Genomic DNA, 27,975 nt, shown 5'->3' on the forward strand with positions numbered 1-27,975 from the left:
GTTTGGTAGACAAATGATAATCAGTTCGATAGTAAATAAGAATTTATATAAAGAATAATGACTATTATAAATAATTCTGAAATGTTTGTATATATATATATATATATATATATATATATATATATATATATATATATATATTAAACCTAGAAAAAGAAATAGAAAACATAAAATGGGACGTCATAGGAATCAGCGAAGTAAGACGGAAAAATGAAGAGCTACTGGAATTAGCGTCAGGAAACATATTCTACTACCGAGGCACATCAACAGGCAGAACAGGCGGTATTGGATTCCCAATCAACAAGAAATGGAATCGAAGAATAGTAGAAATAACTAGTATCTCAGATAGAGTAGCTAGCTTAAACTTACAACTATCAAAGAGATACAATATACAAATTATACAAATATACGCCCCAACGATTACTCACACTGACAAAGAAATAGAGGAACTCTACAGTAACATAAATGAAGCATTTATGTTACTGTAGAGCATTAAATAATATTTTGACGTCATAAATGAAGTCATTTCAAGTATTTAATTGGTGATTTTAATGCCAAAGTGAGAAAGAGAAACGACAAGGAACAAGTCGTGGGAAAGTATGGGGTCGGTGATAGAAATGAGAGGGGAGAAAGACTGGTTCAGTTTGCACACTACCAATTGCAAATACATTCTTTAAGAAAAAATCAACTAAGAACGAAATTGGCTTCATTCTAACCAACAAAATTCCTACAATAAAAGATGTCAGTGTAATAAATAAATTTCAAACAGGCAGCGATCATAGACTAATCAGAGCAAAAATTGTTCTGGATCTGAAACTAGAAAGAATAAAATTATTCACAAAATCAAGAGTACCGGTATAAATACTAACAATTTAAAAGAAAACTCAGATCACTACCAAAGGACGATTGATGAAAGAATACATGACCAAATCGACAGCTCTCAATTAATGGAATTCATCCTTGATAGTGCCAAAGAAATCGGAGGCCCACAGCAACAAAATCAACATAGTAAACTGTCTGATAAAACTAAAATAATGTTAAAACAAAGAAGGGAAAGCAGCAACATAGAGAGAATACAATACACACAACTTTGTAAGACAATAAGGAAAAATATTAAGGAAGACATAAGAAAATACAATGAAAGACTAGTAGAAAATGCAAGCGAAAACAGGAAAAACTATAAGAAAACAAGAAAAGCTTTAATCATTGGGAAGAAGCAAATCGTTGCTCTAACAAACGAAAACACCAGAATTAAAGACAGAAATGAAATAATACAACTCGTGACTAAATTCTACAGCGAAATATACAAAGCCCCTGACACACTTAAAGATGTAATCAGTAACCAAAAAGATGTACCAGAAGTCCTTTGACCTTTGACCAACTTTGACCAATCAAGACATTGACAAATCGTACACAGAAACGTTAGCAAATATAATACAGACAAGCAAAAGCTAAGGTAAACATTTATGAAAACACTCCAGAATTTTCCACGACTAGAGGCGTTCCACAAGGAGACGCAATATCACCAAAGCTCTTCACTAGAAAATATATTCAGCAAAATGAACTGGCAAAACAAAGGAATATCCATTGATGGAGAATACCTCAGTCATCTAAGATTTGCAGACGACATCGTTCTGATTGCTAATAATCCTGCAGAACTACAAGAACTTATAAGCGACCTAATTGCAGCTAGCATTTAGTTTCAGCAAGTTGACCTAAAAATGAACTTGACAAAAACAAAAACCATGTACAATGAGCTAGTGGATGTCCAAGATGTAATAATAAACAACATTCCACTTGAGACAGTAGACGAGTATGTATACCTGGGACAATTAATACATAAATCTGGCTCCATATTTCCAGAAATCAACAGAAGAATGAAACTAGCTTGGACATCTTTTGGTAGAAATGCAGTTATATTCAAATCGAAGATACCAATCCACCTGAAGAAAAAAGCGTTTGATTAGTGTATACTACCGATCATGACATACGGAGCAGATATGAATTTTAGACAATCGTGGGCAGATATGAAGAATGAATATGTAAGGGAGGCTACACCATAATCGGTAGAATATGCTAACAGTCCTCCTGGTTAAACCGCTTCGATTATCATTGCGCCGAGCTTTCGACATCCTCTTCGATGTCTTCTTTAGGGCTTCCGAAGTCTCAGTCTCCCGAGCCCCCAGACACTACTACGGTGATCACTAACCAATGCATTATTGGGTTGGCGTGGGGGTTAGCGTGATGATCGGCGAGAGGATTGGCGCGGAGATTGGCGCGGGTGTTGGCGCGAACATTTCTGTCAGTTGGATTTTGATTGACGGGTGGAGCGGACGCTCATGTATTTGGATATTTTTTTATTCAGTATAAACGACAAAAAAAATAAATACTTAAAATAAGATTTGTAATTCTGTTTGTGTTTTGAGGTGTTTGAGGTTCATTTATTTAAATATTCCATAAATAAATTACTAAATATGCTGTATTGTGCCAAGAATACCTAATAATATATACATCGTTATTGGTACAAAAAACTTCTGTATCTTTATCTGTAGAGTAGGGAGGGCGAGTTAAGTTTCACAGCACTTAGGCCACAATTGACCCATTGAGCATCCTCCCAGGGAGCTGTCACCCTTAGCTCATTGTCCATCCTACCATTTCTAGGAGTCGCCAGGAGACATCTCTCTTATGTGGGCAGGTGTGGGCCAGGACTCGTCGAACGCGTACTCTCGTATTAACGATAACTCCGGGCATTCACACTTCCTACATAGAGGTGTGTCTGCTAGCCCCAGTGTGTGGAGGTGTTTGCTTAATTGATAATGACCAGTTAAAAAACCAACTGTCAAACGTAGAACCTAAGTAACCTTGAAGAGTCAACATCAAACTTCTTTGATGTTGAGTCTTCAAGGTTACTTAGTATTACCCTGGCGAGTTTACATCCTTGCCCTTCTTCCCATCTTTTTACGGTTTGCGTATGGAAGTGACATTTGACAATTTCCGCGATTGTTGTAGTTGACCAACCAAAAAGATCCCCAGTTCCTAAGAGTCTTAGGCCTGCTGCCTTTCTAGATAATTGGTCAGCAATGCGGTTGCCTTTATTCCTATTGTGTCATTTAACCCACCTCAGGATGATGGTATTACCATCCGAAGCTTGAGTTAGTGACTCGTGACACTCCATTACTAACCCTGATGTGACACGTGGTCTATTCAAGGTTAGTAGCGCTTGTCTGCTATCTGTGCAGATCATTATAGTTTTCCCTGCTATACCTTTTTGGGTTATCTCTTTTGCGGCTATGGAGATACCAGTCAGTTCTGTCCGAACTACGCTGGCATATTTGCCCATACCCCACTTTATTCTTAGGTTCAGTGATCTGGAGTATATCCCGCATCCTGAGCCTTCTTTCATTTTGAAGCCATCGGTGTATATGCAATATGCATTTGCCACGTTTCACATTTGCCACGGTTCAAATGAGTCGCAGCCTGCCTGTAGCAGTGGTAGCGCATCCAGCTCTCTCCGCTAGAAACGAGTTCTCAATTGTCCCATTCCTACATCAAAGTTTGCACCAGTTGAGCGCAGTCGCATTATTGTCACTAGAGGCAGCTCTTTGATATATATATCTAGAGGCTTGATGCCAATGATCAACTCCATTGCAGCAGTTGGTGTTGTTTTCGTGGCACCTGTTATATTTATGCAAGCCATCCTTCTTCTTCTTCAGATGCAAATACATTAATGGATGTTAGCGATCACATTTTCCATTAATTCTCTATTTCTTGCAATATGTATCAGAGATTGTATGTCGTTAATCCCTGTCCATTGCCTTATGTTTCGGAGCCAGGACATTTTCTTGCGTCCCATTCCTCTCTTGCCTTCAATTTTACCCTCGATTATAAGTTGGAGGAACTGGTATTTTTCATTTCGCATGATGTGACCTAGATACGCCGTTTTCCTTTTCTTGATGGTTTCGAAAAGTTGGCGTTCTTGGTTTATTCTTTTAAGGACATCTATATTTGTGATTTTCGCTGTCCATGGTATTTTTAGGATACGGCGATAGAGCCACATTTCGCAAGCCATCCGCTGAATAAAAAACTTAAAAAAATATTAACACATAATTAGCTTGGGACAGGGATTTTCCATTTAGTGGAGAATTACCCATATAATGTCAGAGTATGAAATTTGCTTTTATTTGATTTATTTAGAATGCGCTAGTCACGTTACAGACTGAACGGTTGTGTAATAATCACGAATTGAACTGTTTCTCATCTCGTCTGCTTTTGCAAGCTGTTGATAGATGATAAAAGGTTGAAATACATGTCATGTGAATATTCCTGTTCGTATATTTACTTCTGATGTAAAATATATTTTTCTATATATTAATTCAAATCTTCCATTTTATTTAGTTTACTTGTCATTTTCTTGTTTCTTAAAGGACAACGTTTTTGGTCAAATATTTTTTAATATACAAAAAAGGAGACAAACGCGTAAACAGTAATTCAGTTTCTAAAAACTTGTAACGATTCCTACATTATTTTTCGGTTGCTGGTGCCAAGAATATATTTTTATACCAACTGTTTGTTGGTTGTATAATTAATAACATGTGTTTCCTCTTAAAACCTATGACTTTTTTCCAGAAAACTATCATACCTATCATATAGATCTAGATATAAAAGATGATTATGATTCCATCTAAATGTCATAATATTTATCGTTGAAAAATAAATAAAAACAGTAGATTTATTGCTGACAAATAAAAATATATAGAACAGTCATCAATGAAATTGTGAATTCAGCGATTTTAGCTTTTTTTCAGGACTGTCCTATCCACTCCTTGCAACTTTTTTTCATCTTATCCAGTGTTTCTTTTTTCCTGACCTGATAGCTTTCAAAACTTTCTTGGTATTCTTCGTAGTAGTCTAATTTTTTCAAGTCATGTTACCAAGTAGCTTTTCTTATCAGTTTTTTTATTCATATACTACGAAACTTACTTCATCATCTCCGGGGTTTCCCGCTTCCTAGCCTGGTGGCTTACACTTTCAATTTTTTCTTGATATTCTTCGTAGTAGTCTTCATCAAGTATTCTTATCAGTTTCACTATCAATTCTTTGGAACGTTTTATTTTATCTTTTGACATTTAATATTCAGAAATCATTAGAATACAACAAACCGGCATATCCAAGTTTCGTGGACCTTAAGAAAGCATTTGACCAGGTCAAATTAAAAGACGTTATCCACTTACTGTACGCAAGAGAGATGCCTCTAGGAATAATCAAAAAGATCGAAAATATCTACCAAAACAACACAATAAAAATAAAAGTAGAAGAAGAACTAACCGACCCTATTGAAGCTGACAATGGGATAAGACAGGGAGATTCCCTGAGTCCTCTATTGTTCAACCTGATTATGGATGAAATAATAAAAAAGTAAGAACTAAAAAAGGATACCAAATGGGAGAAAAATAACTTAAAATAATCTGCTATGCAGACGACGCAATACTACTCTCTCAAAGTGAAGATGGCAGAAAATTTCACATGCTAATTTTCCCAAAAAAGACAAAATGCAAGGTTACAACAGCAAATTTACTAAGATGTAAACTGGAGCTGGAAGGTCAGATAATAGAACAAGTGATGGAGTTTAAATATCTAGGCATCACATTATCACGGCAGAAACAAGACCTGACACAGAGAGGACAAAAAGAATGTTAGAAACAGCAGATATGAAAACACAGAAAAATTGATGGTAAGACACTATGGGGCAGAGCTAGAAGTACAAATATACGACGTAGATGCAAGGTGGAGAACATCAAGAACTGGGTAAGAAAGAGAAGAGGAGAATCGAACAATCATATAAGCTGAATGACAACAAATAGAATAGTAAAGACGGCAAGAGGCGGTTCCTCAATAAGAAGAAACAAGATAGAGAGGAGGGAAAAACTGAGGGAGGACAATTTAGACTTTTTTCGATAGATATAGCAGTGGCAGAAACGACAGTGTTTGTTTTCTATATCTCTCAGGAGTGGATTAAGAAATGAATGACACTTCTAGGTCTACAAGGAAAAATAAAAAGGTAGCAAGCATAAAGGTGATCCTGGTCGCCTGGTCGTCCTGGTCTCGGACTCTGTCTAACCCCAATTAAGATCACAGGAGACAAAGTGGTAGTCAATCATTCCGTACAGTAAGGTTCGGCAGAACTTTCTGTTAGGTCGAAAGGTTCAATGTCGTATTGACACAAAAACTCATTGGTACGTGGACCTCGCATCATAGAGGCATTATTGTACATTTAATTAGGCAAAAACACAGTTGACGTACAGACTCCGTAAGCTCTTTTCGCTGTTCTTAATAACACGTTTTGATTTAAGTTGTTTTTTATTTTAAAATTAATTTTTATAAACAAGTAAAATCAAACAGAAACCTGCACAATTACACAAATAATTATCATTGGAAACTTGTTTTCTGAGATTAATTACCAATTTAATGAGTTTTATTTCGTTATTACTTGTTTTATTGCATAAGTATCCAATCTTATAAGGAATCTTCGATTTTTTTTTATAAATCTAACAAACTAATCCGCAAGGTCGTTTGCTACAACCAGGTTGTTTTTCTTTGAGATAAATATTTATGTTGTAAGGCGTCGAATCATCAATCATTTACAAGCAATGTGCAGAATTAAGGATTAATGATGGAATGTGGTGTTGATTTTAATGAGGTAATTTTGTTTTGCTTTAACAATGCAATACCTGTAACGATTTTGTGTGTTTTCTGGTAAGCATATCGATAAATTAATGTTTTTATTGTACATTGTTCCACGAAATTAGCGGATCACTATAATTTTTTTTAAGAAATATATTACGCAAACAAGTTTAATAAATTTTAAAGAGTATATATTTTAGGTAAACAAATTTATAACAATAACACCCTTAGTGTTAAAAAATTTTGAGTTGCCCGGTCATAGCCTTTCTTTCTTCACTACCTAATGTTAACAGCTTTAACGGTCTTCCCTGCATCGTACATCCATATTTTACGGGGACAAATAAGTATTTAGTTTATATTTGATGTTTTTAGTCTGAAATTACATTGTTGTATTATTTACTTTAAAAATGGCGCAGTCGACGGTGTATAATTCCTGATAATATTTTATGGACGACACAAAAAGAGAAACTTATAACGAGTGGCAAGAAGATAGGTCTGTTAAAAATCTTCAACATTGTAAGGTTACCAAAAAAGAAGTGAAAGTATACAGCAAAAGCTAAATTAGAAGCGTATCAAAACTTTGTAAAATAGTGAAACAGTGCAAAGAAATCAAAGAAATCAGATTACAAACGAAGAATTCGACAGAAAACATTCGAAGACAGCTGATGATAAAATGTAGGAATAATCATTCATCTTGAGAAAGCAGAGACAGACACAATGTCTCATCAGCTATCTTAGGTAGGAATTAAGAAACAAACGGTAATATGATATTCATTGATCTTGAAAAACATGTGACAACGTTCTTCGAGAGACTCTGTAGTGGACGTTCACTAAGAAATAAGTTCCCGGTGAGTAACTGAAGTTTGTGAGGGAAATGGATAAGGAAATAATAATTAGTGTTAGGACAAGTATGAAAGAGACTGATAAATTTCATGAGAAGTAGGATTGCACCAAGGCTCGGTGCTTAGTCCTTATTTTTAGATCATATAACAACAAAACTACAGGATAACATTTCCCGATACTTAATGTATGCTGATGATGTAGTTTTAGTAGGAAATGGTGAATGCGACTTAAATAGAACAAAAACTGGAACAGTGGAGACAAGCTCTTGAGGTTTTAAAGGTTAGTAGGACGGTAGCATAGTTCCTAGAAACTTTACTTAAGGATTGAAGTGTCTAAGAATGACAACGATTGTTGTAAAAAGGGGAGAACATAGGTGATATGGTTATGCCATGTTCAACATTGAAATGAAAGGAAGCTGCAAGTTCCTGTAAGAAGTAGGGGAGGAAGACAAAAAAGACCTGGTGGAAGTCCAATAGACCCCATCCCGTATAGGGATAAAATCAAAGAGAATGATGAACTTTATTCCACAGAAAAACTGGCATTAACAAGAATTTAGGTGTTGGAACACAATAAGACTAATCATATTTAAATCAAAAGCCAATATAAAAATGTCAACGAAATATATTATAACAATTATTCTGCGCAATTCTGTTTTTTTCTGCACAAGACAAAGTTTTTGATTGTGATTTACTAAAAAAAAATCAGTCTAAAATGACCTCGAGACATGTCAATATAAGAAATGCAGCTAAAAACTATGTAATTTATTTTGCAATAACATGGTTTAAAAATACTACATACATAAAAAGATCGAAGTAGGCGAACTAGGAAATCAACAATCCTCTAATCTGTACGAATTCTAAGAAAATTTTACTACATCGGAATGTGTATCTAGAATCTATAAATAATCATAATTGACTGAAAATACTTACTGAAGTTGTGGTTACTGTCGTCCTTGATGGGTTTTTTATGATTGTCTGAAGCGGCGGCTCGGTACCATTTGCATTATTGTCCGTGGGAGATTCGCTCGCCATCTTGAAATAATTAAAAAAAACTTGGTTAATAAAATTGCTTGATTTGTTGCGTGTTTGATACAGTAATTATCTTCTAGTTATACGAGTATATACATCGTTATTCACAACGAAAAAATAAACATTATTTCCAGACAATTATCTTTCACATATAAAACAAATAGATACAATTTTGTGAAATCATCATCATCCAGTTTAGTTTTGAATGTTTTTTATAGCTCCCTATCTTGTCCATCTCGTTGGAGGAGGCCGACTATTTTTTAAGGCATCTTCTCTGAGTCCTCATTCGAAAAATCTCTTAGTGAACCTATCGCCAATTCCACTTTAGGATAGGTATTCTTTCCACACTATCTTGTACTCCGGTTCTTCTATTATAGGCACAACGTTGATAGTTCCATTTCATACTATGCGGTTCGTATCTTTTTATCAGGGTTAAGACTTGGATACACCCTTCATCACATCATCAAACACCCTTCTGATCCTACTACGATCATACAGTAGGACTGTATGTAGAGGGGAATTGACTGTGTCTTCTGAATGTCGCAGGCCACACCTCTGTCCATCGCCTGACCTATCCTACTCCCACCTGTCGTCACAGGTAATACACCAACACTGCAGGCTATTCGTATTCCTGCTGCAGGACGCTTGTCGTTTAATGTTCAAGTTTTGCGCGGTGTGGTCTTCCTAAAACTAATATTACGGTACCTTAATAGTAAAATTCCTCGTTTTAAAATATAATTTTTAAAAAAATAATTTATATGGAAGATTCAAGATAAGTGTTGCAGCAGCATTGGAAAGATGGAAAATAAAGGTGCATAGGATGGGTATGGAGCTTAGCAATGAATGTATATATACACTCCAGTTTGCTGATGACCAGGTAGTACTAGCGACCGACAGGGAAGACATGCAGTACATGCTTAGAAAGCTGATAGAAGAATATAACGACTAGGGAATGAATGTCAATACAACAAAAACCAAATATCTTTGTATTGGAAACGAGTCAGATAACCTAGACCTCGAAAACATATTTCTTGCTGTCAGAGCTATGACTACTTGGGTGTTGCCTTTGACAATACAGGAACTGATACACGGGAAATAGAAAAACGAATCACTCAAGCAAAGAAAGTTTTAGGATGTCTCAATGGTATACTGTGGAGTAATGAGATAACGAAAGGAAGAAAATTTAATATATATGAGACCATGATTAAAACTACTCTTCTTTATGGCGCTGAAACATGGAGAATTAGTGAAAAGAACAAAAAGCGAATAGAAGCAGTAGAGATGGATGCAATGAGAAGATCTTTAGGTATTTCCAGACGAGACCGAATCAGAAATGATGTAATAAAACAACGTATGGGAATAGAAGGAAGTATAACTCGAGATATAGAGAAGAAACAAATAAGGTGATAAGGGCATGATCAACGGATGACAGCAACAAGACTCCCCAAAAAAGTAGTAGAATGGCAACCAATAGGTCGACGGAAAAGAGGAAGACCCAGATTAGAATGGCAACACGGCGTAAACAAGTCCATGAGCGAAAGAAATTTAACAACAAACGACTGCGAAGATAGGAAGAGATGGTGTTTAGGTCTCAGACAACGTCGAAAGTCGTTCTAAACCGACGTATATATATTTATATGGAAGCAACTTGAACTTTAAAATGTTATGTGGTTAGGTGGTTAATGTTTCTCGTCGATCTTTCATTGTTCTGCTGAAGTCATTCGGATTCTTTTAATGATCTATGCCGTTTGATTATGTTTGCCCACTTTGATCGTGTGACCTGAGTATTATACTCTTAGAGACTTTCGATCTTACTTACATCTAAGTCTATTGTAATATTTTGAATTGTAATCACTTTTGTTTTATTTAAATTCAATTTTAAAGCCATGTTACCAGATTCTCATAAGTTCCTTTAGCACGCAAAGTAGTTCGTCTGTATTCTTGCTTGCGAGTACTACATCATGGTGTCTAACTCATCTTTTCTATCTTATTTTGCTGATTGGTAGACCTTCGGCTGTGTTTATTCACATAGTTTCATTGTCGTCTATATATTTTAGGAGTAGGTATTCTATATCTGGAATCAATCCTTGCGTTATTCATTCCCTCTAATACTGCCCATAGTTATATGAAATCCAATGCTTTATTGTAATCCACAAATAGCAGATGAAGAGGTTCATTGTATTCCATACACTTTTTAAGGCATTTTCAGCGTCCTCGTTAGTAATCTCTGATAGTGCTTCAGATTTGGAAATTATTGTAGTATATCGGTGGTTTATTCTAAAATCTACTAAAGCCTCAAGTATTTTATGTTGATGGAATGGATCAAACGCTTTCTCATAATCTACAAATATTAGGGCCAGTGGTTTATAGTACTCCATAATTTTCTCTATAAGGCTCTTTTTAACTTTTAAGTGATCATTAGTTCCACATCCTGACTTAAATACTGCTCACGTGGTTGGTGTAGACGCTCTTTGTAACTTGTAAATGATCATTAGTTCCACTTCCTGACTTGAATACTGCTCACGTGGTTGGTGTAGACCTAGGTTCAAATTTAGTTTGTTTCTAAAAATCCTCGTGTGAGGTTGATAGTTTCCAAAGTTTGCTGTATTTCTTTTTTTATATGTAAAGAATATATGTTTTCTTTTTCTTTAAGTTCCATCTTCTATCGAAGGCTGGAAATCATCATGGCTATGCGGACTCTGTTGACTGCCGCTCTAAAAAGTTCTGCACTACTGCATTTAAACCATTCCCTTAAATTCTTAAGCCAGGATATTCTTCGTCTTCCCACATTTCGCTTTCCTCGGATTTTGCCTTGCATAATAAGTTGTAATAATGCGTATTTTTGCCCTCTCAACACATGTCCTAAGTACTCAATTTTTCGCCTTTTGATAGTTAATATTGTTTCCGCCTCATTTCCTATCCTTCTAGTTACTTCCACGTTTGACATTCTTTGAATCCATGATATTCGGAGGATTCTTCTGTAACACCAAAATTCAAAGGCGGCCATTCCGATGGACTTGTTTTAGTGTCCACGCTTCCAAGCCATAAAGAATACGTAACATCAAAGCATTCTCAGGCGTAGTTCTAACCTTATATCCCGACAACAAAAAAACTTTTTAAGTATATATGTTTTATGTCTACATAATTATTAAGCCATAACGTCAGATCACTCCAGATTTGACCTGACTTCTTTAAATATATTTACATATTAACGACAATGATTTGAACAGTGTGTAACTTCAAAATTAACCGTCTTGGCCATATGGAGAACGCAATCACCTATATCTTAACCATATTGTGGTTAAATCCACCACTTAAATTTTTATCCTATTTTAGAGTCTGAGATAATTTTGGCTAGTAAGAAATTGAAAGACAAAATGACGTGTGGACCTGATAATATTCCATCCTTTTTGGTTAAGAATTGCATAGGTGCCTTAACTGTGTCACTATTAAAAAATTTTAATTTATGTCTTCTTAACAAGGAATATCCGAGTCTCTGGAAGGAGTCAAAAGTGTGCCCAATATTCAAAACTGATGAAAAGGGACAGGTAGAAAACTACAGACCAATTTCCATTATTTGCAATCTATCGAAAGTCTTTGAAATAGTTTTGTATAATCGTATTTACTCACGCACTCGTAATCAGCTGTCTCAATATCAACATGGTTTTGTCTCCAACCGGTCCACTGTTACAAACTTATTAATGGTCACACAATATATCTCAAAGGCCCTAGATAATAGAAGTCAAGTTGACGTAATATATACTGACTTTACGAAGGCGTTCGACAGAATTAACCACGGCGTATTACTTTCTAAATTGTGTCCCTTTGGTCTTTCTGAGGATGACGTGACTTTTATGAGGTCTTACTTGTCAAATAGAACGCAGTTTGTTGCTTATAATGGTTACAAATCGGAAAAGTACCTAGCTTCTTCAGGGGTTCCACAAGGTTCTAATCTAGGTCCATTATTGTTCTTGTTATTTATTAACGATCTGTGTGAATCAATTTCTGCACCATGTTTATGTTATGCCGATGATTTAAAGATTTATTCATTGATAAGTGACCTTAATGATTGTCATTTTTTGCAGAGTGAACTGAATCGTGTACATGAATGGTGTAATGCAAATCATTTGAATCTTAATGCCAATAAGTGCAAAGTAGTTAGTTATTCTAGGAAACAGTCTAATTTATACCATCCTTATATTATCAATGGCAATGAACTTAAACGTTTAAATAAAATTAAAGACCTTGAAGTTACATTTGATTATAAACTCACCTTTGTTGAACATGTAAATTTAAAGGTTAAAGAAGCACTTAAATCTTATGGATTCATAATTAGAAATAGTCGAAATCTCACTAATATTAAGGCAATTAAATTACTTTATTACACTTTTGTACGCTGTAAATGCCTCTGTCATTTGGTCACCTTTTTATGATGTACATATCCAACTTATAGAGCAGGTGCAGCGTAAATTTTTAAAATTTTTGTCTTTCAAAATTAACGGCATATATCCCAAGAGGGGCATCAGCAATAGTGAGTTGTGTAGCGGTTTGGACGTAGTATCATTAGAATCTAGACGAATTAATGCCTCCTTAATATTTCTCTACAAGCTACTACATAATCTCATTGACTGCCCTGATATTCTTCGACAAATAAATTTAACGTTCCATCTTATCCAGTGAGAAATTCGATTACGTTCAGAAATACACAAGCTAGAACTAATCTTATGTTAAATTCTCCTTTATTTCTCATGTGCAACTATTATAATTCCTTAAGTGCTTACTGCGATATATTTCACTGCAGTTTAAAGCAGCTTACTAGGATGGCTGAGATCTACCTAGGTGATTGAGTAGTTTCTTTATGTTAAGGTAAAATACTCGAAAAATGTGTTATTTAGTTAGTACTTATTAATTATTAATATATCATTTAACTTTAGTATTGTATTTTGTCCTATAAATGGATTCTGTTGGACAATAAACGCTATTATTATTATTATTATTATTATTATTATTATATTGTAGGTTTTAAATCATGTTTGTTTAAATTTTTTCCATAATTATGTCTGCTGATAATCGAGATGCAGAAGAGTTCATACTAAGCCAAAGTTTCATTGGCAGAAATCATTGTTTAACTGAAGATAAGTGTGGTCGATACATAATATTAATAGCTCCATTATAATTGGTACATGGGCTGTGAACTTACTGTCCTTCTCTAGCTTCGTTTTTATTATTTATAACGTTTTCACTTCTCTTTTTTCATTAAACAGATACTCGGAAATACTCTCGATTCTCGATATGCTAATTACTACTAATTTAATTATTTATTACTATTATTAACTGATTTAAACAATGTTTAAAGACCTAGCTAAATGGATTTATGTCTTTTTCACATCGATTTCTTTTGTTTTATGATGAAACCCAAAATAATAAATTATTTTGTTTATTTGCAACCGGTGCAATAAACCAACCCATACGTTACTTTCCGGACATCCGGAGCCGTATATTAAAAACACGTGACGGCATTTTTTAATATGCATAAAAGAATTAACGAAGCATAATATACTCTCAATTGCAGTTATAAAACTTGTTTAATCAATTAAACGATCACGAATGCATAAATATGTTTAAGTTAGTACAGACTATTAAAATTGCACATTGCAACACCACAATTTCAAATAAAATTGTTGTTGGAGTAGCACTGAAAATTCAATAAAATAGGAGTGCCATGTATTTTGCCATATAATCTTTTAACAAATAAGGAGCAAAATCCACGTCCTAGCTCAGAATCAGTTCTGGACTAAGGAAAGCCTAGAGTTTAACACTTCTCCAATTGTGGAGAATAACTTCCTTACAGAAACAGAAAAACATAAAAACAGAAAATAGACGTTCGTTCCACCTTGGAGTAAATTCATGACAAGGAAAGAAGATACATATATAACAACTATACGTTGATTGAATAAGGATGTTCAATATGCGAGTAAGAGTTGTTAAAGCAGTCAAAACCATGTTATTTTTTTTTTGCTTGGGCCGTTGGACACACAGCTACTTTACAACACTTTAAAAATGAAAAATCTAATCATAAAACAAAACGAAATTAATACAAAAATTAAACAAATATAGAAAAACATATATGCTTCGGGTGTTTTTATTGCAAATATAACAGCCATCTGTCGATTTCTTGCTGAGAAAATCAACATAGCACAAACTATGTAAAAAATAACTGCATTACAGATTGTTCCAAATACTGTTGTTCCAATGAATAATGAAAACAGCACAGTATTTTCAGTAATATCAACCTGATATAAAAATATAATAACAAAGTAATAACAATTAAAAACATTATTGCAACTGATCCATATTTATATATGCATACATCTGTTGTATTGGACGTTCAACTTCCTACCGTGCCTCTTTCACTTACATTACTTAATAAATGTGGTCCTTGTAGTCTATCTATTATGTTATTAATGTTTCCACCGCTCATAAAATACTAACACAACGGCGCAAGCCACAAAAAAAAGTACAACTAACAAAAAACCTTAAAAAAGGGGAAGGAAGGGCCCACCCACTCGAGAGCGAGTCGCCAAACTGGGCCAAGGGTACATCAACAAATCGACAATAAGTCAGATAAAACGATAGCAGGCCTATTACCTCTCACGCTGTCCTGCATTATTCGGTAAAGATTTCATATGCGGATCTTTGTATCCAGGACCCTTATACGGCAATAATTTTGATGAAAATAGCCTCTGTACCGCATGGAGTAGTGGAGGATAGTCTGGGGACTATTGCAACAGTGGTCCCTGATTTACTCATACCAATCCACCTCGTTGGTACGAGGGAAGCTTTATTTAGCGTGCAGGTATTGTTTAAGAAATGTAGAAATGTCAGCTGTGATGTTTTTGCATGCCTGATTGACTACAAGAAGGCTTTCGATAGAGTCAGGCATGAACAAACGATAGAAATGCTGAAGAGGATAGGGATTGACAAAAGAGACCTAAAAATAATAGTTAACCTGTATTATCAATTAGCGGTGCTCCGAATAGATGGAGAATACACAGATCAGGTCAAAATCTCACGACGAGTGAGACAAGGGTGCATAATTTCATCACTGATATTCAATCTGTACTCGGAGCACATTTTTAGGAGGCCCTAAAAGATATTGATGAAGGCATTTCAATAAATGGAGTCAAGCACAATAACCTGCGGTATTCAGATGATACAATAGTGTTTTCCAATACAATAGAAGGGCTGCAAAACTTGAACACAATAACGGAAACAAGTAGAACATATGCACTGGATATAAGCACAGCAAAACCATGCTAATGATCATCAGCAAGGAAAATATAACTGGAGCAAATCTGTATGTGAACCAAATGAGAATTGAACGTGTCTCAATGAATCGTGGGACAATATCCAAGAGATTAAATGTCGCATCGGAAAGGCAAAAAGTGCATTCTTGACTATGAGCTCTGTGTTCAAGAGCCATGACTTCACCCTAGAAACAAAAATACAACTCCTTAAATGTTACGTGTACTCAATGTTTCTGTATGGAGTAGAAACGTGGATTTTGAAGTCGGAAACTCTATCAAAACTTCAGACTTTTGAGATGTGGTTATACAGAAGGATCTCAAAGATACCATGGACAAAAAAAGTCACCAACAATCCAACAAAGAAGTACTACGGAAGATGAACACAACTGCGGACTTGGTCAACATCGTGAAAGGCCGTAAGCTGCAGTACTTGGGACATATAATGAGAAATCAAGGCAGATACGAGCTACTCCAATGCATTTTGCAAGCTAAAATTGACGGAAAAAGGGTCCCAGGACAAAGAAGAATATCCTGGCTTGTTAACCTGAGAGCATGGTATTCTCCATTGCTGATGGTACACTGATGCAGCACTGTGGTAGCTGTATGTAAACAGTCATTTGTCTTAAATGCTGCCGTGGAATTATTTCGGACAGGACAGTTTACAACACGAGTAACAGCAGCAATGGCTGCATGTAAAAGGGCTATAATTGTGTAGTAGTATTAAGAGAATGGCCTGCTGAGCAGGTTATTCAGAAATGGAATTACCCTTTTTGTAGGTTTTAGATAATTCACAAAAATTATCCATATTGTGTATTAAATGATTTAGATAATGACGAAAAGGTTGCTGGTGTGAGCACATATTCATGAATCTTAAGGAAATGAGTCTTCTACTCACAATCCGGAATAGGTTTTCTTCTTTTTCTCCGATATAGGTTTTATTAAAGTTGAAAAAAGAGATTGGGCTACCGGTTTCGCTGTTTACAAAAATTACAGCATCTTCAGGTACTCAAGGAACTAAGGCTAAAATACATGGTGTATATAAACAAATGTGTATACGACAAAATAACATTGTTTTATTTTACTAAAATTTATAATCTCTATTGAGATCCGATAAATACGATTTAATGTAAAAATAAGAATGTGAAGTATTATGAACATGAATAAAAACTTGAATTATGTTTACCTTAGGCATCCTCTTAATTGGCATATTAATCAAATAATACCAAACCACTTTTACTTTTTAAAATATTGGCGACAAAAGCAAGCACACGATCACTTCACAACAATCCAGTCGATAAATTTGTTTCAAACTGATCTTATGGAATATGATTTCGTCTGACTACAATTTCATAATATCACTCCGGCGTCAACAAAATCACTTTTAATCTTATCAGATGCTTCTTTCCCAAAATTATCAATACTTTATAATCTTATTTTTAATCGCATTTATTCAGTGTGGATATTTTTGCTTTTGATAGTAAATCACCTAGAAATTTCAAATCTTCTACGACATGATCCAATTACACTCACTAAAAACAACTATTTAGTTGAGGATGTGGCAACACTATAGTTATCAGATGGTTATCATATAAAAATTCGCAAAACTTGATATATGTACTTGCAATGAAAACTGACAAAATATAAAAATATTGAACTGTTTATTTGCAGTGTCATTTTACAGTAAAAAGTATTCGAAACATTTTCGTGCAATAATTTTGCTTTACTTTGAATCAAGAAAAGTGAAGGGGAGTGCATCGATAGTCCAAAAATATGGTGGTGGGGTAGAGTAAAAAGAAACTGTGTTTTGGTGGTATCAAAAATTTTGGTGGCAGCAGTCTTAGTAAGTTTCGTGAAGGTCGATCCAAAACGTCAAAGAAAGCAAAAATTAATGCTGTATGACAAATGATACTGTTCATATACGGAATTCGATCATCTTTCGAATTATTTTAATCAACCTACGACATCATAAAAGATCAAGAGAACATGAATTTGGTTATCACAAATAGTAATAATTTAAAAGAAAAGAAAACCAAGAAGAACATTACACGATTGGATCGGAAATTGGTATTATTCAACCAAAGCAATTCTGTTTTAATATTTATATCGCATTATAAATCGCCTGTTTTGCCTTGCAATTCTTAGAAGGCACAGATTAAAGCAAAAATCTGAATTTGGTTTCGAAAAATTAGTTTACGGATTTATTATCAGATGTCGCTATTTGTTCCATACGAAGCCATGTTAGAGTTGCTTTATTATTATTTATTATTCATTATTTATTTTCACGTTCAGAGCGTCTGTAAATAGCCGTTCTGATGATCCTAAATGTGAATTTTTGCATTTTACTTAATATTTCCGAAACAGTCAAAGATAGGTATAGGACATTGTATTCAAAAAATGTCTAAAATGATCTAAGAAATCTAAAGATTAATTAATATACTGATACACCCCGTATAAAAAGTTTTTATGGAAAAAAATGCGCAACTATAAATACTAATCGACCTGTTCGACCGTTTTTTCGAATACTCCCTCATTTAATTATTAGCTAATTTATTCCATTTGGCTGACACAGTGTATGTAGGTACTGGACAGATTGAAGCACTGGTCAAAATCGAGTCCTGAAAATGACTTCGACAGAAATTAAAAACTAGATGCTTTCGGAGATGTTCAACTCGGAAACTGAGTCAGTTTAATATTAGTTTAGAAAATAATATTAATCTTAAGTACAAATATTATTTATGTGATAAATAGATTGATTTTTCCGGAATTACCCTTTGCTCTATCAAGAATACTCAATTTATTGATGTTTAATCAACCTATGGCCTTTATTTATCTTAAAAATAATTGTATAGACAGAATTATAAAAAGTATTATCAGTTTTTCAAAAAGATCTTTATTAATATCCGATCACGTTTAACTGGATGGTGCACTCGTACCAAAATATTATAAATATTTTGATGTAATAGTGACAGATATTTATTATATCTATCAGAAATATTTAGTGACGTAACTTTTTGATAAATATTTCAACCTATCCCAACAAAAGGATCGACATTTAGAAACCAATACAAAGTAGAGTACTTGTTCTTTCGACCTGTCTATTTTGCCTCTTATTCTTAACCATTTGGCATACATTAGGCCACAATTGTCGCTTAGTTCTTCATTACTTGCTCAATATACTTTTTGATAGACTGATGCATTAAATTGCCCGCCGTTGCCTTTAACTCTTACAACTTTCTGTTTGATCGTATCTATGTTGTGCAAAAACGGATAGTTACATCACAATGTACCACCATTGGTACAAAACCAGACTATAATACTACACTATAAGACCAAAAATAAATACCGAAATACTAACGACTCAAGGATCTAAGATGGGAAACTCCATCATGTTCGTTAGACATTTTTAATAAGGTCGAGGAAGCAGCAGAAAAATTTGGATTTAAAATCAATGAAGAGAAGACTGTATAACTTCAAAAGAGTTAAACAATTCAAAGATCTAGGTGCAATAATTACGGTAAGAATCATATTACTGAACTAATAAAATGCAGAATCCAAGCTGCAAACCAATCTATGTATGCACTGCATCTGCTTATAAAATCGAAAAACTTAACAAGGACATATAATAACATATGGATGCCAAACATGGCCGATGGCCAAAGCTAGTGAAGAAAAACTCAGACGTTTTGAAAGAAAAATCATCACGATGTATCCACAAACGAACGTAGAATGAGGACAAACATAGAAATAAAACAATTTTATAGTAATAATGATATTGTCCAAGAGATTAAACCTCAGAGACTAAGATAGGCAGGACACGCACATAGACTTGATGAAAAACTTGAAGTAAAACTGGAGATGGGGAGACATCCACTCAGATCTCCAAAAATGACTATTCCACTGCATAACATATTGATGGACGACGAGCCTTTTACAAAACAGTTGTACAGTCCAACCAAGACTCACCCAGTGTTGAAGGGCTATGTGCTGATGATAATGAATAGACAAAAAAAATAATGTCTTTAAAATAACAAACAGTTTGTGTAATTCAATGTATGTTTACCGATAAGATATAAATAAGAATATAACCTACCATTTTAGATAATAATCTATCGTATCTGCCATTACTCGATATGAAAACCATCGATGTTGATATACTCAAGCCGTGTAATAAAACTCAAAAACACTAGAAGGTTGTTTCGATATAGAGCAGTCAACAAACACTACCCGCACAGATACAAGAACAAAAATACACAGACTCTTGAACACACTCGAGTTCCTTGTTCGTTCAAGTAACACTTATATTCAACTGATTATTCACTGCCAAATGATGGGTTTATCTGCAGCTTATCTGCAAAAAAATGTAACAAGACGCAGACATATGTTTTAAGTTCGGATGTAAGATGACCTTTACAACAAATCGGAATACGCTATATAACAGAGCAGTATTAGGTTCAACACTGACATTCGACACTGTTGCAAATCATTTAATAAATATGAGCTCTTGCATTTTATATACGCGTAATATTAGTCATCGAAATTTGATTGTTTATTTATAACGGGTTGAGTAATCGAGCCTTTTATTGCAAAAAAAGGCGGTACCAAAAAATGAGAAATGAGTAACGAGGAGATAACACACAATAAGTAGATTCTACAATTCATTTGATAACAAATTTTTTCTGAAAATTTATAAATACTAAAAATTCCAAGTATATAATTTATGATGGTTCACAAACATGTTATATATTGGCATAAAAATATGTATCGATATAAAAATATTTCTACTGTGTTTCTAAAACTGTCTAAGCCTTAACTTTATTTGGTATTCAGAGAGTTAGGCCAGTTAATGAACGTGAAATACCCTGTAATTTTCCTTGTCACCACTGAATTGCATGAAAATTTGGATTATGGTTTTACTTATATATCGTAAAGACAGAGAAAATCGTGTGGGTGGCGGTGTATGCATTTATTTATCTAATATTATTACCACAACTTTCAAAATTAACATTAAGCTATTAGATATTCCTGGAATAGATGCAATTCACTTAGCTGTTACTAATATTTTTTTTGCCTTAATTTAGTATGTATATATCCACTTGTTACACTACTTGCACACGATAATGTTTTCTTTACAAAACTTGAAAAACTATCATCTTTTGATTATCTTATCATTACTGGAGATTTTAATTTCCCAGAGATCACCTGGCCAATAACTTTATCTGACGCCGAAAACGCTCATAATTTGTTTAAAAACTTTTTAGTAAATTCGAACCTGATACAACTCATCACAGAACCTACTAGATTTAGAAATAATAACCAACCTTCTACTTTAGATCTAGTGCTTATTAATGACGAACAGCTGATTTCATCTCTCGAAGTCAGTTCTCCTATAGGAAAGTCAGATCATGCAGTTATAACGGCTCACATCCAGTTCAATCAAATACTACAAAATAATATTGTAACGTATGCTACTACCAACTTTTCTGAAGTTGACACTGAACTCTCTCAAATCGACTGGCATTTATTCTTTGCAGACTTAAACGACCCCTCATTAATGTGGATTATATTTCTTGATTCCGTCCACAATATAATTTCTATAAATACCACCTTCCGTACGATTTATAAAAACAAGCTTCTCAGTGATTTCCAAAGCCAGCGCAGATTTTCAAATAACTTACAAACATCTCTAAAAACTCTAAGACAAAATTTTGAAGCAAATATTATTGAAAGTGGTAACATTAAAAAACTCTACAATTATCTATCTACCGCTATTAACTATAATCGTTTCGGAACATCCTTACAGCAAGTGAATTCACAGTGGATCATGTCAAACAACACTTAATTAAACTTCCGCTTCACCTGGTTTAGATGGTTTAATACCAAACCTGTTAATAGGATGCGCAGATACGCTTGCAATACCCTTAACGTTAATTATGCAAACTTCTTTCATCCTTACCCCCCAGTTTGAAATTAGTTGGCAAAAAGGCAACAAACTCAACCTTAACAATAATTATCGTCCGATTAGCTTGCTGCCAGCAGTTGGCAAAGTCATGGAAGCCATTATTTCCGAGGAGATAACCAAATTCTTTCTCCAGGAATATGTTATTTCAACACAACAACATGGATTTGTCTTTGGTCGCTCTACTCTAACCAATCTCCTACATTGTGTTAACTACTGTACGTCATCCCTTAACAGTTCGCAGTCGGTCGACTTTGTTTATCTAGATTTCTCTAAAGCCTTTCACCGTGTACCTAAGTACAGACTTAGCAGAGTTCGCGGTATTTTACTTCGTTGGATAGATGATTTCCTAACAGATCGACATTGCAAAGTTAGAGTTGGCGAATCTTTCTCACAGGACAGGTTAGTGGAAAGTGGAGTGCCTCAGGTGCTTGGACGTCTGCTTTTTACGATTTATACCAGCGATGTTCCTTATTATGTTTCAAGTAAAATGTCGCTCTACGCTGATGACACAAAAATATATGCCAATCCAATCACAAACCAGCTAACCCTCCAAATGGACTTGGACTCTATTTTAACTTGGTGTTCCCAGTGGTTACTATCCTTAAATGCGAACAAATGTGTAGTGCTCCGAATTGATAAAAATAACCCACTTTGTTAACGGGCAGCCATTAGATTCTGTGTTCTCGTATAACGACCGTGGTGTTATCGTAAACAGCAGCCTAATTTGGTCCGACCATATTACCTCTGTTTGTAAGGGTGTGAACTCCAGACTATATCTTCTTCTGAGGTGTTTTTCGAGAGTTTAAATGCAATTATTCTGTAAACTTTACACTCTTTACATAAGACCCATACTTGACTACGCTGGACCAACGTGGTATCCTGATTTGGTTCGAGACAAGACTTTGTTGGAAAACGTTCAATTTAGAGCCACTCGAATTCCTTTGGGACCGAGAAGACCTTTTTATGCAGAAAGACTTAGTATGGCTAACCTAACTGAGATTCACAAAACATGTAGATGCTACAATACAAAAAGCAAACATGACAGAAGCGTCAATAAGAGACTCATATATAGAAAAAGCAAACTGAGGACAAAAACAAAAATGAGACTAATAATTAATATGATACTTCCGATACTAACGTACGCATCTCTCGCACGAGGACATGTATGTAAAACAAAAAAGAAAAAGATACAAGCAGCTCACAACAACAACATACTTGAAGCATTTGAGATGTGGCTTTATAGAAGAATGCTGAGAATATCATGGACAGCAAGGATCACGAACAAGGAAGTTCTAGAAAAAATGAAGAAGGAACCAGAGATTGTGTTTACGATCAAACGCATAAAATTGCAATATCTGGGACACGTTATGAGAAATCAGCACCGTTACTCCCTGCTGCAGTCTATATTGCAGGTAAATTCAAAGGTAAGCGAGGACCCGGTAGAAGGAGAATATCATGGCTGCGGAATTTAAGAACATGGTTTAAGAAAACCTCAACGGAGCTGTTTCGAACCGCAGCGAGCAAGGTCATGATTGCCAATATGATTTCCAACATCCGAAACGGATAGGAACCAGAAGAAGAAGAAGAACACAACAACAGCTTAAGAGAAGCAGTTAAGGTTTCAAGATACGTTGCAGAACGATTCCTTTTCAGAGAACTGCAACAAATCAGTGTGATGAACATTATGAAGGAAAAACCAGGATAAAACTCGCAGAATTGGAGAATCACCCGAGTCCCATACTGCGAGAGATCATAAGATACGACGCATTCCATCGATGGAATAGAATCCAACAAATAGCGGAATAAAATAAAAGGTATCCAAAGAGACAGAATAATAAATACAAACCCTATAGAGAAAACAAACCCAAGAGAGATAACTAAATAAAAATACCCGGAGAGCATACAAACCCTAGAGAGAACAACACTCAAAGAAAAAATAAAGGAAAGAAAGGGAACAGTTCGTAGCTCTACCAATTCAGACTAGCACAAAATACTGTGTAGGCCATAACAAAGACGATCTTATCACCATGACATTCTACTGAAAAAAAAAATCAATGAAAAAACATAAAAAAGGCCTCGGCCAACAAAACATTCAAAAAAATTACTATGAATTGTTACACCCGAACGTAATTCTTAGGCTTGGGAGTGAATATAGCTCACAGGCTGGGTTTAATTAAATTGCTTGCTTGCTACACGTTTACGTTTAACGGTAACAGTAAAGTTTTCCCACCCATGACAATATCTTGGCTAAACACTTAGTTCATGCCCAAATCCAGTGCGTCTCTGAACTTGAGGTGCTCAGTGCTTTTTGATGCTTCTCTAAGCGGCAAGACAATATTTTCTGTCCTTGTTGCCATGCTCTTCTCTTCTTGATTTGTCAATACTCTTCAGAGTATTGTCATGAAAATGTCAGCTAATTCACTGAAAGAAACCAGCTTAGGATCCAAAATGTATATTCATTCTGAGCGTTGGAGAGCGCTAATTCGCTATGGATGCACCTCGGTGCAAATCCAGTTGCTTGGCACTTACATAAGTACAAATTATTTGCTTCAAAACGAAATCTTTTTATGAATCACAATTTTATTTAGAAGTATATTTAATACATTCCAAACAGTTTTTGATTTACCATTGTTAATATTTATTTTAGAATAAAAATAGCGTATTTTATTACCTCTGAATGACTTGGTTAATAAAAACCTCCACCTACTATTTTATTTATTTTAATTTGGAAAGATTTTATCCAAATAAGGATGAAAACAATTATAAACATCCTAGCAATATTAGTCTTACGTCATATTTTATTATTGTATTATTGAAATACCCTTTAAGTATTAAAATACATGTTTTAGGACGTATATAATTACTTCTTATTGCTGATTAGATAACTTTTTTTATGAATGAAGAGTGATATTATTTCAACGTGATGCGACGTTCTAAAATATTCATTTGTAAAAATTTCCAACAAACTGATACGAATATTCAAGATTTGCACTAAAGAAATGTGATATTTAAAAAAGTAGAAACACACAAAGAAGGCAAAGGTTGTGTAATTCAATAACAACATCAAAAGAAGTAAAATTGTAGGAGAACTTACTAATGGAAAAGATAAAAAATCAACTAAAATACGGATTGGTGGATACAAAACTCAAAACAAAAATATTAAACTGATTAGGATACAATATTATATTTATCGATACGAAAAAAGTTGAATTTAATGGATTCGGAAGTAAAACAACCGAAAAAGCGATAGTTCAAGAATATTGTAAGTGAAAAGCGATAAGCAAAAAATGCATAAACTATAGTTTATTTTTATGAACGAGAGAGTAATTAGCATAATTTTAACTGGTACCTCCGACCACTCCATGGGCGCGCTCAAGTTTAATTGAAAAATTACTTTGAATAATTGTAAAAAATAAATGAATTATTTCAGTGTTATAAAGTGTTATGTGTATGTAAACAAAAGTGACCTCTTTTATCACACACTATATTAGAACTGACTGGCCTACATTAAAAAGGGTTTTAAAAAATTCACATTTTTTTTAATTTTTAAAAATTACAAAAGAGAAAAAGAGTTTTTAAAACCGTCTAAGGTATGTTAAATAGATGAATAAAAATATTAATATAAAACTTACAGCTACTTGTTACAAATCCAAATCAGATTCAGAAGATGAACTTTCAGAACCAAGATTTATAATAACTGGCTCGATCATTTTATCAGTAATATTGTCCAGCTTCCACATTTTTTCCTCTTCTTTAATAGTGTGATTTACTGCCTTTTCCCAGTTTTCAGGTTTTACATTATTTACGGCCTCCAAAAACAACTGTTTAACATCATGAATTTTAAAAGTGGTATTTTTTCTTGAAACTTCACTCTTTATCTGTGCCCATACCAGTTCAATCGGGTTTAATTTACAATGATATGGTGGGGATCTAAGTACTGTCATTCTCTCAGCCAATTCTGCAAGTCTTTTTTTAACCACTTGGTTGTGGGCAGTCCTTCTATAAGTCTGGAGTGATAACTTGCATTATCCATTACTATTACACAGTTCTTAGGAAGTAGATCTATCATTTGTTCGAACCATTCTTGAAAGACATCAGCGTTCATGTCTTCATGGTAGTCACCGGTACGAGTTGAATCAAAAGTTAATAAACCACCTTCAACAAAACCGTCTGAACTGCCAATGTGTACTATTATCAGCCTGCGTCCCTTTCCTGATGGTGGGTTTAAACCAGTAGATAAGTTATTTACAAAAGCGTGCCTTTGACTTGTAACAGTTTCATCCTGCCAAAATTTATTTGGTGTATGACCCTCGTTGATCCATGTTTCATCAAGATAAAATATTTTTCTTTTTTGGTTTCTCATTTCCTTTATGGTTCTTAGAAAATGTCTTCTCCATATGACAATATCGCTTCTTTCTAATAAAATAGACTTTCTGGGATTCTTTTTCCAGCGTAAGCCTATTTCTTTTAAAAGTTTCCATAACGTACTTCGACTCATTTCTGGGTAATCCTTATCATCTCGAACTGAGACAAGAACTTTATCCAATGTTGGAAATTCTTGTCTAAAGAAGAATTCATGCACTTTCCGTCGAAGTCCTTCTTTAAAATGATATTCTATTTGAAATTTTGGTTTCCCTGGAGCATTACGTGGCATTTGAAAACTACCACATTTCTCTTCTTTAATAACTCTGTAAATCGTAGATTTCCCAACACCAAGTGTACTGCTAACTAACTCAACGGTCTCATCAACACTTTCACATAAACGTTTGTCTGTAAATGATTTAAAACAATTAAATATTAATGTTTTTTCATTAACTGTTAAAGGACCAATTTTTCGGCGTTTACACGGCACTTTCAAATTTTCCATAACACTAGTATACACAATAAACTGCACCTTGCAACTGAAGTACCTACTTTTAGTGAACTGTTAAGAATTTTGAATACGCCACTTGGACCTTCCTATATACAAAATGGAAAAACCCACTATCACATTTTCTGTGGAATAAGTTTAGAAGGTAATTATCTAGTCAATTACTGTCGTAGATTCCTGGAATTAAAGAATTTAATGTTTGATTGTTGAAACCCTTACTTCGTGGAATGCACTCATTTCAGATAAAATAAAACGTTTTATTTTATCTAAAGAATTAAACTTTATTTTGCAAATAGGTAGGTACTTATTAAACTTTTATTGGTTATATATAACCAATAAAATAAACATCTTACATTTCTTGCAAATTCATTAGTACCTGTTAACCTCCATCACTCCGACACTGGCAACCTTATTTAGGGATTAGTAAACCTCACAACTATTGTATTCTATTCTGCTCCAACCTTTATACCTGGTGGTCATAGTCAATTTAAAATTGTTTTCCTATATACTTCTGTAAACTTGTTGACAAATATCTGTTTTTCATTGAGTCACCCGTATCAACAGTTTAGGGATTTGCATACATAATTTATTGTTTTATTACTCTCTCATACATAAAAATACACTATAATCAAGATGAAGTGGTCGTTAAGATATGTCAAAGAAGATTTTACAGGATTAAAATAGTTGAAAAAATGAGTTATAAGATATTTATTTCTAATTATATATTTTTTTAAATATTTAACATTGGATGAAACTAATTTTTATAAAAATTTGTTACTTGTTTAAATTCAGTTTAACTGGCACTTATATTGAAGAAAATACACGTTTTATAGTATTTTAGAAGTATTTTGAGTAGTATTTTCAGAAGGTCAGATGATAGAACAAGTGATGGAGTTTAAATATCTAGGCATCACATTATCCAGCTACGGAAAGCTCGAAACCAAGTGGAAGATCAAGTGAATAGAGCAAACAGAGCCGCAGGCAGCCTAAACGAAACAATATTGAGAAATAAAAATATCGCGAAAGAAACGAAAGGCAGAATTTACAAAACAATCATCAGACCAATAATGACATACGCGGCAGAAACAAGACCTGACACAGAGAGAACAAAAAGGATGTTAGAAACAGCAGAGATGAAAACACTTAGAAAAATTGATGGTAAGACACTATGGGACAGAGCTAGAAGTACAGATATACGACATAGATGCAAGGTGGAGAACATCAAAAACTGGGTAAGAAATAGAAGAGTAGAGTGAAACGATCATATAAGCCGAATGACAACAAATA

At 34.3% G+C, this 27,975-nt stretch overlaps 1 protein-coding gene across 9 annotated transcripts in view; it reads right to left on the reverse strand.

Moving 5' to 3' along the window:
* The window catches only part of Sarm (sterile alpha and armadillo motif), a 368,252-nt gene that overhangs the window by 58,575 nt on the left and 281,702 nt on the right, over positions 1-27,975 (reverse strand). For 7 of the 9 annotated variants that reach the window (XM_072523938.1, XM_072523936.1, XM_072523939.1 and 4 more), the window contains one exon: positions 8,454-8,555. In XM_072523938.1, coding sequence (XP_072380039.1) covers positions 8,454-8,555 — 102 coding nt within the window. Of the gene's footprint in view, positions 1-8,453; positions 8,556-17,042; positions 17,198-19,949; positions 20,287-27,975 lie in introns of those variants that run through there. The other 2 variants (XM_072523942.1, XM_072523943.1) reach the window with 2 other exon arrangements.

The sequence above is a fragment of the Diabrotica undecimpunctata genome, chromosome 2 (assembly GCF_040954645.1).
Source record: "Diabrotica undecimpunctata isolate CICGRU chromosome 2, icDiaUnde3, whole genome shotgun sequence".
Classification (NCBI taxonomy): domain Eukaryota; kingdom Metazoa; phylum Arthropoda; class Insecta; order Coleoptera; family Chrysomelidae; genus Diabrotica; species Diabrotica undecimpunctata.